The sequence below is a fragment of the Vombatus ursinus genome, unplaced genomic scaffold (genome assembly GCF_900497805.2).
Source record: "Vombatus ursinus unplaced genomic scaffold, bare-nosed wombat genome assembly UNPS02012758.1, whole genome shotgun sequence".
Classification (NCBI taxonomy): domain Eukaryota; kingdom Metazoa; phylum Chordata; class Mammalia; order Diprotodontia; family Vombatidae; genus Vombatus; species Vombatus ursinus.
In genome coordinates, this window is record NW_020952536.1 from 1,361,859 (window position 1) to 1,381,937 (window position 20,079).

General features: G+C 43.2%; 1 protein-coding gene across 1 annotated transcript in view; it reads left to right on the forward strand.

Annotated features, from left to right (window-relative positions):
- The first annotated feature begins 19,602 nt into the window (after positions 1–19,602).
- Positions 19,603–20,079, forward strand: part of MEGF8 (multiple EGF like domains 8) — a 7,930-nt gene continuing 7,453 nt past the window's right edge. Inside the window, exon 1 of the mRNA XM_027858204.1 lies at positions 19,603–20,018. Coding sequence (XP_027714005.1) covers positions 19,603–20,018 — 416 coding nt within the window. The remainder of the gene's footprint in view (positions 20,019–20,079) is intronic.

The window sequence follows — 20,079 nt, forward strand, 5'->3', positions numbered from 1 at the left end:
GTATAAAAATGAAATACTATTTAGTATCAAATGAGATAGCTTGTGTACAACACTTTGCAAACCTTAAATTGCCACATAAGTGCTAGTTATTATTAGCTTTATTTTGTGGTATTACTTTTATTAGGATTACTTTTATAAGATGCCTTCTGGCATGCCAGAAGTTGAGCCACCTCTTCCAGGCAGCCTCCCTTGGCTGCTCCAATCTCCAGGGCTCTCTTTCTTGACTATACAAGTCCTTCCTCGAGCTCTGAGCACACATGACTGGCCAGTCAGCATCTTTCCCTGGGGGAAGAGGACTAGCTTCCCAATCAAACTTGTGGCTCCCTGAGAGCAGGGTCCAGCTCATTCATTCATCTGAAAAATTCCATTGTATACTGTGTACTGGACCCTATATTTGGGGCTACAGGAGGATACAGCTATGGATGACACTTGGTTCCTGGCTTTCCTGATGTTGCAGTCTGGTTACAAGGCTGCTTCCTGTTATAGTGAATGGAATGCTGACTTGGAGTCCGGGAGACATGAGTTCAAATCCTGCCCCAGACCAGTTGAGTCACCCTCAGCAAGTCACTTAATCTCTTTCTTCCTCAGTTTCTTCATCTGTAAAGTGGGGATAACAGCATCTATCTCCCAGGATTGAATAAAATAAGATATGGGAAGCTCTGTGTAAATTCTGGCTATTTTTATTGTTGTTGTTGCTCTTCAGTCACGTCTGACTCTTCATGACCCCATTTGGGGTTTTCTTGGCAGACACGCTGGAGTGGTTTGTCATTTCCTTCTCCAGCTCATTTTACAGATGAGGAAACTGAGGCAAAAAGAGGTTTGTGACTTGCCCAGGGTCACACAGCTAGTAAATGTCTAAGGCCAGATTTGAATTTTGGTCTTCCTGACTTCAGCCTCATGACCTAGCTGCCCTTATTTTTATTAGTTGAAGGAATAAGGCCTAGAACTAGAGAAATGCCAGGCATGATGGGATGAGATTAGTAAGAAAGGCCCAAGGCTTATTGGGGCTGTGAGGAGGGAAAGTCTGGTGTATCTGAGTGAAAAGGGGACTCATCTGGAGGCTGAGAGGTCTGGGTTCTAGTCCTGCTTTTGCCAGGTAAAACCTTGGCCGAGACCTCTCCCCAGGTAATGGTTTCTTCATCTGTGAAATGAGGGTGGTGGGTTGAATGGGACTCTCCCTTTAGACCCTGCCAGGGATGACATGTCTCCCCCATCCCCTTCCACATTCTGTGACTTCTATTTAGAGATCAAGAAAGGCCCCGTTGAGGAGGCAGTATTTGAACTGGGTCTTGGAGGATGGGTAGTATTCTGACATATGACTGTGGAGGGGAGGTAGGCATGAGGGGAAGCCCAGGTTGGGAGAATTACCCTGGACAAACGTATGGAGATAGGAAATCTCTCTTATACACAGAGATCAAGGAGTCAGGAGCCCCCCAAATACTCCTTTCCATTCCTTGCCCCTTTCTCCCATGCCTGGGGGTGGCCTCTGTTGACCTTAGTCAATGGTGCCCATGGTCCAGAGGAGGAAGAGCCATGCTTGAAGCAGAGTGATTCCTTCTTCCTATCAGTCTCCACCCTGACAGACAAAGGTGGGCTGGGCCCTACTTCTATGAAGCTATCAAATATCAGGCACATTATATATTATGTCTGTATACATAAATACATACATACACACATGTGCTTATATGTATGTATGTGTATATACACATACATATAGGTACATAGGTGTGTATGTGTGTATATATATATATATATATTTATATGTATATATGCTGATCAGCTACTGTGTGCCCAGCCTTGTACTAGCCAAGGGGAGATAGAGAAAGAAGAGAGGAGGTGCCCACCATGTCAATAGAACCATAGGCTTTTTTTTCTTGACTTGTAATTTCATTGGTGTAAGTAACTCCCAGTGAGAAAATGTCTTTTCCCTGTGCAGAACAGCACTTCCTTTGCTCATTAAAGTCCTAGAGAGTCATAAGTGTCTTGGCCAAGGCTACTCAGCTGTTGCATCTCAGAGATGGAATTTAAAGCCAGGTCTCCCTGATGCAGAGGCTGAATCTCTGTCCATTCCACCATTCTTGGTTGGTAATGTTCAGAGCCAGAAGCCTGGTGTCTTGGACCCAGTTCTGCATTGACTCTGATGTCTTGACCCTGGGTAAATCTCTACCTTCCTCTTCAGTGTGGTCCTTTATAAAGTGAAGGGGGTGAGGGGACATGAGAGAGACTTTTTAGCACAGTGGAAAGAATACTGGTCCCAGAGTGGTAAGACTTGGGTTTGAATCTGGTTCTGAGCCCCAACCCCATTGGGGTTGGTTTTCTATTCTCTCAGGTCCCTTCTTACTACATACAGGTCATTAGTATGTTATAATGCATATGGAGATTACTGACCATATGGAGATTACTGACACTTTGCAGTTGAGTGAACACAGTAAGTCATTGAATCTGGGCAGCAAGGGGGTGCAGTGGAAAGAGTGCTGGAACTGGTAGTTGGGGAGATCCAATAAACATTTATTATTGAGTATCTATCATGTGCCAGGCACTGTGCTAAGCTCTGAGGATACAATTAATAAAAAGAAAGACAGTCTCTGCCCTCAACAAGCTTATAACCTAAAGGTTCTGAGTTCAAATCCAGTTTCATATACTTATGAGCTCTGACCCTGGGCAAGTCATCTAAGGCTCTGTACATCTCCATTTCTTCACCTATAAAATAGTAATATTAATAAGCCATCTACCTCATGGGGATGTTTGAGGAAAGTGTTTTGTACTGATAGAGATTTAACTGTAATGGGACCCAGGCATTGACCTGGGTGCAGGTGTGAAATTCCTTTGCACACAGAATCCAAAAGGAGATCTGGGAGACAGAAGAAGGAAAGGTGCTAGAAAGAAATACAGAGGGAAGAAGAACTGCCCACAAGTGGGGATCTGGGTCCTCTGTGGGGTCTGCCTGTGGATCTGTGCAAATTCACCATCCAACCTGTGGGACCCTCTCAGCTCCAGAGACAGCAGCAGCGGGGCAGTGTGGTTTCTAGACCAAGCAGAGTTTTTGGACCAAGTAGGAGTTCATTACAAATCAACAAGCCTCTGTCAAGCGTCTACTATGTGCTGGGGGTTGTAGTACACACTGGGGAACAAAGACAAGAATGAAATAATCCTAACCCTTAAGGAATTTATATGTTGTTGGGAGAAACAACAGGTACATAGATAAGTAAATATTACTCTTTTGGACTCAGGGCTGCTTCACTCAACCATACAGAGAGACACTATTCACTGAGCGAATTATCCAGCCAAGAGGTTTGCCTTAATGGAAAGCAATCTTTTAAATTAATCTACCAGAGCACCCTCTACTGGAACAATGGGTATAGCTGCTTTCAAGGGATGGCCACTTTCTGATAGGCTGCAGTATCCTCACTGGCCACTAGGAGGGGCCCAAGTCTACAAATGTCTGGGCTATCGTTTCAGTGCTAGGCTAGCTAGATATCAAGACCCCTTGCTAGTTGGAGACTCATTGGTTGTAGATGAAATGAGATCCACTGTCTAGCAGACTCAGAGCCCCCACCCCATTGTGGGTCTTCCACTCTCTCAGGTCCCTTCTTACTGCATTCAGATCCTATGTTGTGATAATGCAGATCACTGTTCAAAGAATAGAGTTAAAAGAAATTAGGCTAACACCCAAGTAGAAGCAGTTGTCACCAAGTAGTTCCCTCTCCTAATCCTCCTTGCCCTCTCCCAGATATTTGGGTGAGAATGGGGGCAAGTGGGAAGTCCCAATGGTCCATACCCTGGGGATAGTGGATGAAGAGAAGTGGTAAGGGACATTCACCCCCTAGTTCATGGGCTAAAAAGAAGCTGGGAATTTAGTTCACCCCACAGTTCACCAGCCTTCAGGCAAATGGGAGGCCTATTGGCTGTTGTACCTTGGCTGATGGTGGGTACATTGTCACTCTGTTGGGGCTCTGCTCCTTGTTGCCCTTGTTGGCTGGGCTGTACCTTCATCCTACTTGCCTGCACTGTCCAAGGTTCTGAGCCTCCTATCCTGGCCTCCATCAGTGCCATCCAGAAGTTCCAGTTGCAAAGTCTAAGAGGAAAGAAGTAAAAGTGAGCACAAAGTACAGATAGCATCATTTTATTTTATCATCTGGCTCTTTGCCCCAGAGAGATCTTGGGGTAGGGCTTTTCCAGGGTCCTCTCTACCTTGGAGAGGGAAGAAGTAATCTCATTTCCTGTAGAAAGTTTCATGATTTCTGCTCCATTGATCTCCCTCTGTAAATCATTTCCTGGGATGTTTCAGGATCTCCACAGAGATAAAACATTGAGGGAGGCAGCAGGCTATGCTTACATGGTCTAATTCTAGACAGACACTAATAACTCTTAGATGTGCATTTTTTTATAAAAGAAAATTCCACACTCTTGTACCATTTTAATATTAACAACAACAATAAGAATCAGCAGCAGCAGCTTTATCCACTGTGCCACCCACCCAACTGGTTTTAATGGGAACCTTCTGAGTCTATGCTTGCACAGTGGCTTTCTTGGTGTCCTTGGGGTGCTATTCTTTCAATGATTAATTTTTTTTCTTTGTAGAAATGTTTTGTTCTTATTCCAAATTTAACAGGCATCTATAAACACACGTTTCAATGTACAAAGAGTACAGATAAAGTAAAAGAGTACAAAAAATGTACAAAGCACAAAAGTGGATTGTATGTGAAGTTGTAAACTTCTCTTGTGGACAGTTTTCAACAATTAATTTTGCTAGATGAGATGGTGTTGTGGTGGGGACTTGGAATTAGGAAGACCTGAGTTAGAATCCTGACTCTGACACTTACTAGTCGTGTGACTTTGGGCAAATCACTACATCTCTGTCTGTCTCAGCTTCTTCATCTGTAAAATGGGCATAATAATTGCACCTGTCTCCTACGGTTGTTGTGAGGAGCAATTGAAGTACTTTGCAAGCCTTAAAGTGCTATGTAAATGCCAGTTATTATTATTTTTATAGAAAACAGAAGACCTGGGAGACAAGCCTAGGGAGGCAACCTGAACTCTGATCTTACCTTTATCACAGGATTTTCAACATACCTTTGGGAAGGCTGCTTAATCATTTCTCTGGTTTCCTTATCTGTCAAATGAGGATAATGCTGCCTCCCTCCTTCTTCATTTATATAGTGAGGGTTGGGGGATACATAGATTCATTTTATTCCATAGAAAAAGGGTATTTACCAACCACAATGTTCAAGCGTTTTAAAATATTTTTAAGATGAGGAACAAACATTTTGCGGCAAGAAAGGCCCAATGGGTGAGGGCTGAACACCTGGGCTAAGCCTTGAAGGGAGCCAGGGCTACCAAAGGTGTGGGCGAAGAGGAAGGGTGTTTCGGAGATGGGGATGGCTTGGGCAAAAGCCCACAGGCAAGAGATGGAAAATCCTTTATGGGAAATAGCGACAAGGCCAGCTTGACTAGGACACAGAACGTGTGAAAGGGAATAATACAAAATATATTTGGAAAGATTGGTTGGAGGCAGACTGTGAAGGACTTTAAATGCTGAATAAACATTGTTCTATTTTTATATTTTCTATTTAATTATACTGTAGGCTTATATTATATAATTAATAATTAACATACAATTAATAATATAATATTAATATAAACATATTGGTATAGGTTTATATTTCTTACAGCTAATTTATTATAATAGATTTATATTAATAATTACATTCTATATCAAATATAAACTATATATAATATAACAAATATACTTACATATTATATTATTGTTGTTTCAATATCATATTATTTCCCAGGAGACAGTAGGGAGTCACTGTTCCCTAGGAGCTAAAGTGGGAGCTAACATGCAAACAGCTATGTACAAACAAGATCTATACAGGATTAATTGGAGACAATCAACAGAGGAAAGTCACTAGCACTAAGGGATCAGTAAAGGAGAGAGAGTGGTGTCATGGAAACTCCAGGTGAGCAGAGGGTATCCAGGAGAATGGTGGTCAATGGCATGAGAGGCTTCAGAGGGATCGAGAAGGAAGGGAACTAAGAAAGATGTGGCAACCATTGGTGTGGAAGCAGACTAGCCCCCGCCCTTGCTTTCTACCATCTTTTTTATAATGATAAAGAAAGCATTTGAAAATTATCCTAGTAGTCTTTGGACTGTTCTGAAAGAAAAGCTTTATCAGTCTTTGTCTAGCAGTTCTGAGACAATGTCTTGCTCTCCTTATCAGACCAGGAAAGGACTCCTCACAGAAGCAATTAGGGAGACTGGACAAGGGCAAAGGGCCTTTGCTGGATCCAGCTGAGAGAAGCACCTTCTTTCCCCATTCCCTGAAGAGATTAGGTTAAGGGAAGACATCTCTGATTCCTTCAGTTAATGGAAGTATCTCTTAGGTTCATCTCTGACTGTCTGGACAGGAGAAGCCATAACAGTTCTGGCTCAAGATGCATTGAATGACTCTAGGAAAATGATTCTCCGAGGGTGTGCTCAAAGTTCTATTATTCTGTATGTTACAATTGGTAAAGCATATGGTAACCTTTACCAAGCAGAATGCAGTGACCATGTGAATATCTATCTCATTGTGGAATTTTGTCTGTTGTCTGGTAATGCTCTGAAATGGCTTGGAGCACAGAGAGATCTTCAGGGTGTTGGAACAGCTTTGTTTCCATTGTCTGTCAGCAGAAATGTTCAGATTAGAACGTGTCTCTCTTTCTTGGTTCTACTTACATCACCCTCTATCAGTTCAGCTAAGTCTTCTCACTCTTTCTTTTACTTTAATCTATATCATTTTGGATAAGATTTTTCATATTCTTCATATCAGTCATTCCTTACAGCACAGTAATATTCTGTAATAATATTACACTTTTTCCCTCTGTTTCAAGATCAATGGACATGTATTTTGTATCTAGTTCTCTGGTACCAAAAAGTGCTGCTATGAATATTTTGGCGTACTTGAGACTTTAATTCCATTGTAAGGGTATGCGTGTGTGGGGCCATTGAATTTGTGGATCAATTACTCCACTCTACTTAAAGTAAGCCATAAGATGTTATGCCCTGATACTTAACCAGGAAAGGAATATGCATCAATCAATCAATCAATCAATGACTTTAGGCTAATTGCAAAAAATCTTCGAAAGCCATCAAATGAACTGGAGTGACAGGAAGTGTGTTCAGATTGGCTAAGGAAACATGGTCATAATTTGTGAGTCATTTATAAATACTGGGGAATCCCTTCTGGGGGGTATGAGAAAGAGCCTTGGTCTCAGTCTCACATTCCCCCAATCTTGATCAGAGGAGGACCTTGTGAGCTTGGAAAGGCCTGAAGGCTTTCAGACTTTTCATCTTCCCTTGGTGGTCCTGGAAGTGTCTTTTAGAACAGATGATTTGTACCAATATTTGAGAACTGGTTGTTCCTACCCTTTAACCATTTATTCAGTGGGAAATTGATATTGTATATTTGTGTTAATTTCCTATATGTATCTTGAATATGAGATGCTTATCAGAACTGCTTGATGAAAAGTCTCCACCACCCCCTCCATGCTTCAATGAACAATGTATCTTTTTATCCCAGCTCATTGCTTTGGTTCAGGCAGAAACATTTCAGTAAATGTATTTGAAATTATATAATGTGTCTTTGTGATCTCCTTTACCCCTTGTTTGCCTAAGAATTCTCCCTCTATTAATAGGTGTGAAATATACCTGATCTCATTCTCTTCCAGTAGTTTTATGGTATGAACTTTCATACTGAAGTTACATATTCATTTTGAGCTCATTGTGGTATATAGTTTAAGATGCAAGTATAACTATAGCATCTGTGAATGCAACTAGAAAACTCTGCCTGAAAATACTTCGGCTTCTTCCTTTCAACATGGTAAGCCAATAAAGTATAAAAAGAGACATTAGCTGCTGGCTGGGTTCTGCTTTAATCTAGGGAAGAAGTAAAATATTGCTCAATATTAAAAAAAACATGAAATTTGCTATCTATATTCAACTCATAGCCCCCATCCCACAGGAATCTTCTGTTTTCTCAGTTTTCATTTCTTGTAGGTAATTTCATACTTCATCCATAGATTCAACTTGAAATACTATGACCACATTGCTTATTGAACATAGAGGAAAATAAAAAAGGAAACTAGACCAAATATTCCTATAAGAAGACCATTACCATCAACCACCTGCCTTTCCTAGGAGGCAGCTGGTGGTACAGTGGCTAGAGTACTAGGCCTGGAGTCAAGAAGACTTGAGAAGATCTGAGAGAAAATGTAGGAATCTGACCATGTGAGTGAACCAGAGAACAGCTCATGGTAGTACTAAAGCCTTGGGCTTCCAGATTTGTCAGCCACATTAAGAGGAGCCTTGGAAAAGGAAGCTGATTGCGCATGTTTAGGTACCCTTGGTGAGGACTGGGGCAGCCTGAAAGAATACCAGGAGCTGTAGATGCACCCAGTGTCTCACTAGGAGTTGACTTCAAGTTCCACTTGAGAAGTGAGCTTGGGGGAGATGAATTTGAGGTAGTTTTCTCTTCCTCTATAACTCTGATATCAAAGGGGATACTAGGAAGCACTTTTCAACAAAGGTCTTTAGATGCATCTGTCTTCCCTTCTTATGTGTTTGAGAGTCAAGGGGCATGACACAGAAAAGGATGGGGGGAATTTAGCTGTGGCCACTTTTACTTCTCAGATCTAGTGCAGTTACACTCATCATCATTTTCCAGTTACAATAAAAATGTTTTAGTGTAAATGCTAGTTGAATTGATTTGAGGATGAGGGTCAGATGAGGAGGGAGAAGAGGTTAGCATCTGGTAAAAGTGGAGGCAGAGGGGTAGCTTGGTGGAGCAGCAGATAGAGAACTGGCTTTGGAGTCAGGAGGACCTGAGTTCAAATTTGGCCTCAGACACTTGACACTTACTAGCTGTATGACCCTGAACAAGTGACTTAACCCCATCGCCTAGCCAAAAAAAAGAAAAAAGAAAGAAAGAAAGAACAGTGGAGGCAGCCAGCTTACTCTTAGAGATTTGTGAATTTTTACTGGAGTAAACATACCCCTAGAAAAGAGCACCAAAAAACATAGGGGAATGTAGAAAATTTCAAATAGAGCAATCAATGCATGAAAAAGAGTGAAGGAGTCTGTAGCCCAAGTATGAGATGATTCCCACCTGCCCAGTTGGGCAAAGTCAACAAAGCTCAAGTTTAGAGTGCCACCTGGTGGCCTGACCAAGCTGTTTCTCCTCTTTTACCCTTTCCCTTTATGTTCTAGTAGAAGCAACACTTTTGCAGGGAGGGGAGGTAGGGGCTAGAAATTTTTCATAAGAATAGAATAGCTCTGCTTTCTCTCTTTTGCCAGTTTTCATGGTTCCATCCACCCTGACCAATGATCCTATCTCTTCTTAAACAAGCAAACCAACCCCCGCCCCCTTTCAATTGTCTTTGGTGTTTTTCACCAACCTCAGCTCATTCTAAGCTTTAAGACTTCTGATATTATTCTTTTAGGACCAAGACATACTTCTGTATTCATCTTGTGTTACCCATACTTGCTCCCTTCTTATGTATATGTCTTTTTAAAATTGGTTGGTTGAAACAGAAATCATATGATTATCTCAATAGATGTATAAAATACCTTTGACAAAACACAACCCCCATTCCCATTAAAAAACACTTCTAAAAAACATAGGAATAAATGGAGCTTAACTTAAAATAATAAGTAATATTAATCTAAAACCATCAGCAGCATTATCTGTAATGGGGATAAGCTGGAAGCCTTCCTATTACACTCAGGGGTGAGGCAAAGATGCCCATTATCACCTCTATCATTCAATATTGTACTAGAAATGTTAGCTATAGCAATAAGAGAAGGAAAAGAAATTGAAGGAATTAGACTAGGCAAAAAGTAAACAAAACTATCGCTCTTTGCAGATGATTTGATGTTATACTTGAAGAATCCTAGAGAATCAACTAAAAAACTACTTGAAATAGTTAACAACTTTAGCAAGTTACAGGACACAAAATAAACCTACATAAATCATCAGCAAGAGTCCAACAGCAAGAGATAGAAAGAGAAATTCCATTTAAAATAACTATAGACAATATAAAATACTTGAGAGTCTACCTGCCAAGACAAACCCAGGAACCATATGAACGCAACTACAAAACACTTTTCACACAAACAAAGTAAGGTCTAAACAATTGGAAAAATATTAATTGCTCATGGATAGGCTAAGCCAATATATTAAAATGACAATTATATATAAATAAATATAAAAATGTCAATTCTACATAAATTAGTCTATTTATTCAGTGCCATACTGATCAAACTATCAAAAATTATTTTATAGAGCTAGAAAAATAATAACAAAATTCATCTGGGAGAACAAAAGGTCAAGGATATCAAGAGAATCAATGAAAAAAATGTGAAGGAAGGTAGACTAGCCATATCAGATCTCAAACTGTATTATACAGTGGTAATTATCAAAACAACCTGGTATTAGCTAAGAAACAGAGTGATGGATCAGTGGGATAGATTAGGTACACATTACATTATAGCAAATGACTACAGTAATCTAGTATATAATAAACCCAAAGATCTGAGCTTTTGGAACAAAACCTCATTATTTGACAAAAATTGCAAAACAATATGGCAGAAACTAGGTATAGACCAACATCTCACACAATATACTAAGGTAAGGTCAAAATGGGTACACAATTTTACACATAAAGGGTCATACTATAAACAAATTAGGAGAGCATGGAATAGTTTATTTGTCAGATCTATGGATAAAGGAAGAATTTAGGACCAAAGAAAATATAAAGAGCATTACAAAATGTAAAATAGATCATTTTGATCATATAAAATCAAAAAGTTTTTGCACAAACAAAACCAATGCAACCAAAATTGAGGAAAGCAGAAAACCATGAAAAAAATTTGCACCAAGTATCTCTGATAAAGGTTTCATTCCCCAAATATATGGAGAACCGAGTTAAATTTATAAAAGTACAAGTCACTCCCCAATTGATAAATGGTCAAAAGATATGAACAGGCAGTTTTCAGACAAAGAAATCAAAGCTATCTATAATCATATTAAAAATGTTCTAAATCACTATTGATTAGAGAAATGCAAATTAAAACAACTCTGAGGTACCACCTCATACCTATCAGATTGGCTAATATGACAAAAAAGGAAAATGATGGATATTAGGGGAGATGTGGGAAAACTGGGACACTAATGCACTACTGGTGAAGATGTGAACTGATTCAACCATTCTGGAGAGCAATTTGGAACTATGTCCAAAGGGCTATAAAATTGTGCATACTCTCTGATTTAGCAATAAAATTTCTAGGGGGGCAATCTCCAGGCATCCTGATCTATGTCTTGCCACTGGACCCAGAAGGCTCTGGAGGAAAAAGTAAGGCTAATGACTTTGCACAGCCCTCCCTCACTTAAATCCAATTCACTTGCTAGTCATGGCATCACCTCCTGATGTCATCATCTTTGAGAATGAAGGACAAACAACAATCTGTGAGTAGCTCAAGCTGCCCCACTGGGGACCCACTGTTCTTTCCTTTCCGTCACTTCCTTTCCCTTCTGTTTCCTCCTTCCTCTTCCTCTGTCCACATAGGGTATAATAGTCTGACCTTCGGGTGCTCTGCCCAAAGGAATGTAAATTTTAATCTCTGAAACCTTGCAAGATATCTTGGGATTTATGGTCTAGATTTCTTTCTTAAGGACCACGCCTTAAACCCAAATCACTCTGGCTCTCACTGATTGCCCAGCAACAGGTCCTAGCCCAAGCCCTACCTGGTCATTGTTTGGGCCCTGATGGCTCAGAGTGCATAGCAATTGTTTCTGTTTTGGCCAGAAAGCCTGAGGGTCTTCCCCTCCCAGACTGATTTTTTTTTTAACTACATAAAAGAGGCCATTCTTTGCCTCATTTCTTACCTAGCCTTAATCACTGAATGGGCTTTGCCTCAGTCAAACTGAGACCTGGGAAAGACCTTAGCTTAAAAAGACCAAGGTCTCCCACTGCATCTGGAGCCATCTCCAGTCATCCTGATCTATGTCTTGCCACTAGACCCAGATGGCTCTGGAGGAGAAAGTGAGCTATAGTGACTTTTCATAGCCTTCCCTCACTTAAATGCAATTCACTTTCAAGTCATGAAATCACCTTCCTGATGCCATGGTCCTCTTTGAGAACAAAGGACAAACAACAATGACTTCTAGGTCTTTATCCCAAAAAAGGGAAAAGGACCTATTTATATAAAAACATTTATAACCACTCTTTTTTTTTTGTGGTGGCTAAGAATGGGAAATCAAACGGATGCCCATCAATTGAGAAATGGCTAAGCAAGCTGTGGTATGTGATTGTGATAGCATATTATTGTGCTATAAGAAATGACAAGCACGATGATTTCAGAAAAACCTAGAAAGACTTACATGAACTGATGCAGAGAACCAGGAGAATATTGTACCCAGTAACAGCATTATTGTACGATGAAGAATTGTGAATGACCTAGCTATTCTTAGCAATACAATGATTCAAGACAATCCCAAAGGAGTAATGATGAAGCATGCTATCTGGCTCCAGAGAAAGAACCAATATTGTTTGAATACAGACTGAAGCATGCTTTTTTTTTTTTTTTTTTTTGGTGAGGCAATTGGGGTTAAGTGACTTGCCCAGAGTCACACAGTTCCACCTAGTTGCCCTGAAGCATACTTAAAAAAAAAAAACTGGTTAGTGAGTTGCTTGGGCATCCACACAGTTCTCTTTAGACAATATTCCTTTCTCTTCCTTATCAGACTTGGAATCAACAGATTATTTAAATAGGTCAGTTCAGAGTTATTAGAATTGCACTGAGGGTTTTTTTTTAATGTCTCATTGATGCTTTTTAAAAAATTGTCTTTTCAGGGCAGCTAGGTGGTGCAGTGGATAGAGCACCGATCCTGAAGTCAGGAGGACCTGAGTTTAAATCTGGCCTCAGACCAAACACCTGACACTTACTAGCTGTGTGGCCCTGGGCAAGTCACTTAACCCCAATTACCTAAAAAAATAAAAAAGTAAAATAAAAATAAATTGTCTTTCCCTTCTCAAGAACTCCCAAAACTACTCCTACAGCATTCTCTTGAAACAAAGAAAAAACAGTTTAACACAATTTAGCAGCATAGTAACTGTGCCCAACCACACATGCAAATTTCCATACCCATAGCCTTTCTACAGAGGGAAGAAGCATGTTCCATCATTTTTAGCAGTTGTATGGTGTAGCTCAGAGTAGGGGTATTTCCATACCCATAGTCCTCTGCCTCTCTACCAAGAGAAGGGGGTATGTTCCATCATTCTCAACCATAGACTGGTACAGCTGGAAGGGTGTGTCTTAGAGTGGAAAGAGCTCTGGTTCTGTCTAGAGTCAGAGGATCTGAATTCAAAACCCACCTCTGACATTCAGTATCTGTGTGACCAATGGGCAAGTCACATCACCGACTTGGGCCTCAGTTTCTTCATCGGTAAAACGAGGGAACTGGGCTGTCGATGGCCTCTGACGTCCCTCCCACCTTTAGAAACTGTGATCCGTCCATTCTTTGGATCAAGGTGGTCGTTGCCCGCTTAAAGGATCTGTTACTCACTCCCCAATGTAATGATGTTTTGCTGGTTCCTGCACAGGTCGTTTTTCTGTTTCAGAAACATCTGTCCATTATATGGACCCTGGAGGAGGAAAGACAGGTGGGCATCACTCCCCAGGTGCGTCCTAAAGGTGTGGTTGAGATTGTCTGCTGAGAGTATAACCCCAGCTTTGGCCACGAGATGGTGCTCTGAGCCTGTTCCTCCAAATCAGACCTCTTCCAGACAGCCTCATGGCACTGGGGCTAGTCTGCATCTCTGAACTTGGCCTGAGAAGTGCTCCCTGACCCTGACCAGTACCTGCCTGGGTTCTCCTGGGAGCAACTGAGCAACTTAGGGCTTATCATTTAAAATCGTTATCATGCAATGTTTCCCAACTGGACAACAATAGCTAACGTTTAGAACGGACCCTGTGGTCTGCCAGGCTTTTTACCTAGGTCACCTTACTGGAAAGATAGTGTACTGTAGTGGAGAGAGGGCAGGGCTAAGTCAGGAAGACACAGGTTCAAATCTCCCCTCTGACATTTACCAGCTGTGTGACTGTGGACGTCTTCAAGCCTCACTCTTCTCGTCTGTAAAGAGCAGCAGGCTGGACCCAATGACCTCTAAGGTCATAAGACCTCCTTCCAGCTCTAAATCCCAGGCCCTATAACCCTCACAATGGTCCTATAAGTGTTGTTATTAGCTACATTTTACAAATGAGGAAACAAAGACCTAGAAAGATGTGGTAATTGTCCCAAGGTTCTTAGCACCACATTTTAGGGAAACTGGAGTGAGATCAGATAAGGATCTGTCAGTGAATAAACACTTCCTGAGCCCTTGTTATGTGCCAAGTACCGGGCTAAGCATTCAGTCTAGTGGGGAAGACAATATGCGAACAGCTATGTGCAGGCAAGCTATAAACATGATGAATTGGAGAGAATCAACAGAGGGCAGCCGGCAAGGACAGGGAGGGCACTGGAAACTGAGCCACATATGAGGTCATTGTGCACCCTGGGAAGAGAAGACTCACATAGGAAGCTGGAGAAATTCCAATATATTCCCAGTATGATGTTGGAGAGGAAGGAGCAGATTGGTTACACATAACCAGGAGCAATGAGGGTACGTTTTTTGTTGTTGTTGTTGTTGAGTTGAATTGTTTCAGTCACCGTGATGACCCTATCTGGGGTTTCCTGGTAGAGACATTGGAGTGGTTTTGCTATTTCCTTCTCCAGCTCATTTTACAGATGAGGAAACTGAGGCAAACAGGGTGAAATGACTTGCCCAGGGTCACACAGTTAGTAAGTGTCTGAGGCTAGATTTGAACTCAGGAAGATGATCCCAGGCCCAGTGCTCTATCCACTGCACCACCTAGCTGCCCTGGGTATAAGTTACAGGGAGGAACATTTTAGATTGGTAGAGGGGAAAACTTCCTCAACACTGGAGCTGCCCAGAAGGGGAACCGGGCTGCCTCAGAAACCACAGGGTCCCCATCACTGGAGGGTTTTAATCATAGGGTATGCGGTTACCCCCCAGGATTGTAGAGGGGATTTTTAATCAGATTTGGGCGGGGCAGCTGGGTGGCGTAGTGGATACAGCACCGGCCCTGAAGTCAGGAGGACCTGAGTTCAAATCCAGCCTCAGACCAAACACTTGACACTTACTAGCTGTGTGACCCTGGGCAAGTCACTTAACCCCAATTGCCTAAAAAAAAAAAAAAATTTCTCCTAATCAGATTTGGGCTGCCCTCAGTGGTCCTTTCCATCTCTGAAAACCCAATTTAAAGTATGGTGGCTCTGACATTCCCCGCTCCAAGGGCCCTCCCAGCTCGGACATTCCATGTTTTATGAGTCTCTCCCAGCTCTGACATTCTGTGTTTCCCCCATTTTACAGAGAAGGAAAATGAGACTTATCTTAATGATTTCCTTTTACAGAGACGAAGGGCTTTCAGAGTAGAAGGATGGGTATGGGGTAGTGGAAAGAGCTTTGTGGTAGAAGCCAGGAGGCACGTGCTCCGGTCTTGGCTTTTTCCTGCCTGGCAGAATGAGCTAGTCTCTTGACTTCAGTTCTCTCCATGCAAAAGGAAAGGTCATACTAGACAGCCTCTAAGGGCCTTTGGAGCTTGGACACTGGGCAACTGAAAAATGGAACTAGGTTTTGAGCAAGGTCTCATAAATTCCAGAATCTAACTTTTTTTTTAAGAAAGTAAGTAATTTCTCATTTGAACTTCATTTGTATCACCAAAATTCTTGCCTTAGAAATCTATAAGGGGCTAATGTAAGGACTAGATGAAAGAATGGATGTCAAAGCACATTATCTATGTCTATATTTCTATCTCTAGATATCTCCAGACATCCACTCTTGTCATCTTTGTGGCACCTTCCGCCCCAGACACTTCCAAAGGCCCTTCCCTAGGGCCTTACTCCACACAGTTTCAGAACTCCCGCCCTGGGATGAAGCTGTCCTAATTGGTGAGTAAGTAGAAAGCTCCCATAACCCACTAGACCTATCCAACTGACCCCAGGCCAGGCAATGCTCCATATACCATCCCACTATCTACTCTGGCCACATTCTCGCCACCCATCCTTCCATGCTATACCACCCATCTCTTGCTCTGGGAACCATCCTCGAATCAAAGCTAATAGCACTGATAAGACTCATCTTCCTAAGTTCAAATCTGGCCTCAACCACTTCCTAGCTGTGTGACTCTGGGCAAATCACTTAACCTGGTTGACCTCAGTTTCCTCATCTGTAAAATGAGCTGGAGAAGGAAATAGCAATCCACTCCAGGACCTTTGCCAAGAAAATCCCAAATGGGATCACAGAGAATTGGACAGCATCATATGCCAGGCCCTTTACAAATATTATCTCATTTGATCCTCTCAACGCTCTGTCATCATATGCCAGGCCCTTTACAAATATTATCTCATTTGATCCTCTCAACGCTCTGTTGTTATTGCTCTAATATTAGAGTTGAGGAAACTGAGGCAAACAGACGTGAAGTGACTTGTCCAAAGTCACATAGCAAGTACGTGTCTAAAGCTGGATTTGAACTCAAGTCTTGCTGATTCCAGGCCCAGTGCTCTATCCACTAGCCACCAGATGCCTCTACCTTGAAGAGAATTTGTACTATTGGGTATCTGACTGGGGCCACACATAATAGAATGTGTATTGTTCTTACTACATTGAATGAACGCTAAGTTTAAATAAGAAAAAAGCAAGCCCTGGAGAGAATTCACTACCCAGGATAGAAGGTGATCAATTGAGTCAGAAGCTTCAAAAAGGCCAAGGACGATGAGGATGGTGACTGAGAGAGCATTAGTAATGCTGGAGAGAGTGGTTTCTACTGAAGATTGGGGTCGTTAGAAGAGAGAGGAGAGAAAGCGGGACAACTTTCTCAAGGAATTTAGCCATCTAGGGAAAGAGAGATTATGGGATGACAGCTAGTGGAGATGATCGAGTCAACTGAGAGATTTTTCAGAATGGGGGAGACATAAGTGTGTTTACAGGCAGCAGGGAAGGGGCCAGTAGATAGGAAGAGATAGAAGGATAAGAGATTGAGTGAGGATGATAGAGGGGCACTTGGCTGGGGGCATGGGAGGAAATGGGCTGAAGGAAGTATGTGGAGGAGTTGTCCTTGGCCAGCATGAGGGCTTGCCCCTGAAACTGGAGTGAAAGAGATGGAAGGTGATGATGGCCCCCAGGAAGCTGGGACTGAGGTTCAGAGAGGACCAGTGACTTGTTCAGTGAGACATCACCCCATTAGAAAGGAGAGGACCTCAAGAAGGCAAGGGATTGCCCAGCCAGGGTCACCTGAGTATGGAGAGCAGAGCTGGAGTGAGAATTTATCTCCTCATCCCAAGATCCTTTTTACCACCTTGTGAAAAAGCATTTCTCATGTGCTACTGTGGGCATACATGGTGCCAGGCTGGGCTGAGAAAGATACAGAAAATGAAGACTTCGATGACATCCCCCGACCTCTGGAGGTACTCACAGTCTAGCAGGGGTGCTAGCTGATACTCAGCTAGTCTCTGAATGATTGGATGGATAACTGTTGTAAGTGCTTGCTATGTGTTAAGCCCTGGAAATGCAAACCTTGAATTGAGGCCATGTCTGTACTCTAGTAGAGAGAGATAGGGAAGAGGTGGCCAGGGAAGGGTGTTTTGGTCTGGAAAGTAACAGGGATGGTGAGATAGGCCATAAGGAAGTCAACTGACACATACTCTTTCCAGAATCAATGCTTATTTATCAGTTGTTTTTTTTAGTTGTGCCTGATTCTTTTATGACCCCATTTGGGTTGGCAAAGATACTGGAGGGATTTGCCATTTCCTTCTCTGGCTCATTTTACAGAGGAGGAAACTGAGGCAAACAAGGTTAAGTGACTTATCCAGGGTCACACGGCGAGCAAGCGTGTGAGGCCACATTTGAACTCAGGAACGTGGGTCTTCCTGACTCCAGGCTGGGTGCTCTATGCACTGTGTTGTGCCCCCTAGCAGTCCTAGCTTCCTTTTTGTACAATATGGAAAAACTGAGAGACTTCTTAGATGCAAGGACTTTCACTATCAGTAACAGCTTTCTAAGCCACCGCTCTGTTCTCTGCAACATCCTTCCTGTTATTTCCTGCGGCAAACAACCAGATTCCTGTGATAGTCTCCTAATAATAGCCAGCATTTATATAGTATTTTAAGGTTTGCAAAGCACTTTACAAATACCTACCCAAAGATGGGTGGTAGGTGCTTTTATGATCTCCATTTCACGGGTGAGGAAACTGAGGCAGAGACAGGTGAAATGACTCGTCCAAGGTCACACATCTAGGATGTGTCTGAGGCTGGATTTGAACTCAGGACTTCCTGACTCCAAGTTTCAGCACTCTTTCCACTGTGCTCCCTAGCTGCTTACTTCTCTCCAATCATTTCCAGCCCTTCCCTTCACCTCCTTCTCCCAGCAAACACAATTTCCATGAAATCCAAGTCATGGTGGTTGCAGTCTACTGGCCCCCAAATGTTATTCCTCTTTTCTCAAGGACTTCAGCACCTGCCTCATCACTTTCCTCTTCCCCAACTCTTGCCCTTAGATTAGGGGCCTTTAAAATCCATGCAGACCCTCCCTCAAATTCCTCAGTCTCACAATTGCTTGGTCTTCTCATGTCCCCTGATCTACTACTTCTCAGACTTATCTTGCTTACATTTCTGTTTGAAGGGGAGGGCCAGTTGTTAAATACCAGAACACCCCTGCAGCCAAACCCTTCTACTCACACAGAGTAGTTCAGGACCTTATCACCTCCCACGCCCTGCTAACTGGTCTTCCTGCCTCGAGTCTCTCCCCACTCCAGTTCATCCCGGGTGAATTTCCTTAAATGCAGATCTGACCATGCCACAACTTCCCTATTCAACCATATCCAGAGGCTCCTGGTTGCCTTTAGAATAAAATATAAATGTTCTAGCATTTAAAGGCCTAGCCCTCTTGGTCTCACCCTACCTTTCCAGACTCATTTTACATTATTTGCCCCCCACCAAATCTTTGATCCAGCCAATCTTGGCCTTCTCCGCGCACCACACTCATTGAAATTCATCTCCAGTCTCCAAGCCTTTGCACTGGCCTTGACCCATGCCTGGGACACTGTCTCTCCTCACCCTGGCCTTGGAGTTCTCCTCTTCCTCTAAGATGCCACTTAAGGCACCACCTTCTGCTTGAAGCCTTCCCTGACTGCCCCAACTTCCAGCACCCTCCTTCCCAAACTATTTTATATTTAACTATTTGTATTAACTATATTGCACATACAAAATTTATTACTGTCTTATTTATGTTGCATGTATTTTCATGCATACTGAGGAAGGATTGTTCTGTTGCTTGCATTTGTATCCCAGCGCCAAGTGCAGTGCCTGGTACACAGCAAGTGCTTAATAAATGCGTGTTGCCTGTGAGCTAGAATGAAGTCACTTGTCCTCTGAGAACGAAAACGCGCACGCGCACGCTTAATCCTCTCTCCCTCCCCTCCCCTCCCCCCTCCCCCTCTTACGCATGTGCAAGGGGAGGGGCGGAGCCGCGACGCCGAGGAGGCGGGGCCGACGCGGTCCTCCAAGGCCCCTCTGCCCGCCCCATTCTCGCTGCTTCTCCGGCTCCGGGGCTGCTCTCTCCCGCTCCTCCGGCGTCTCGCTGGTTCCCGTCTGGTCGGTTTGGCTCCGGGAGGAGGCGGTGAGTGCGCGCGCCGGCTACGTGGGCCCGCGGGGGACTTGCCGGGCCGCCCGCTCTGCCCTGTCCCCGCCCGGCCCGGCCCGGCCCGGCCCGGCCCGGCCCAGCCGCCCCGCAGCCTCCCTCCGGCGGCGCCAGGGCCTGCGCGGCCTGAGGCCGCCCCCTCCTCTCCAGGGGCCCTCCCCCCTCTCTAGGGGACCCTCCCCCTTTGTAGGGGACCCCCCCCCAGGGAACTTTCCTTATCTGTAGGAGACCTTTCCCCTCTCCAGGGAACCCTCCCCCCTCTGTAGGAGACCCTCCCCCTCT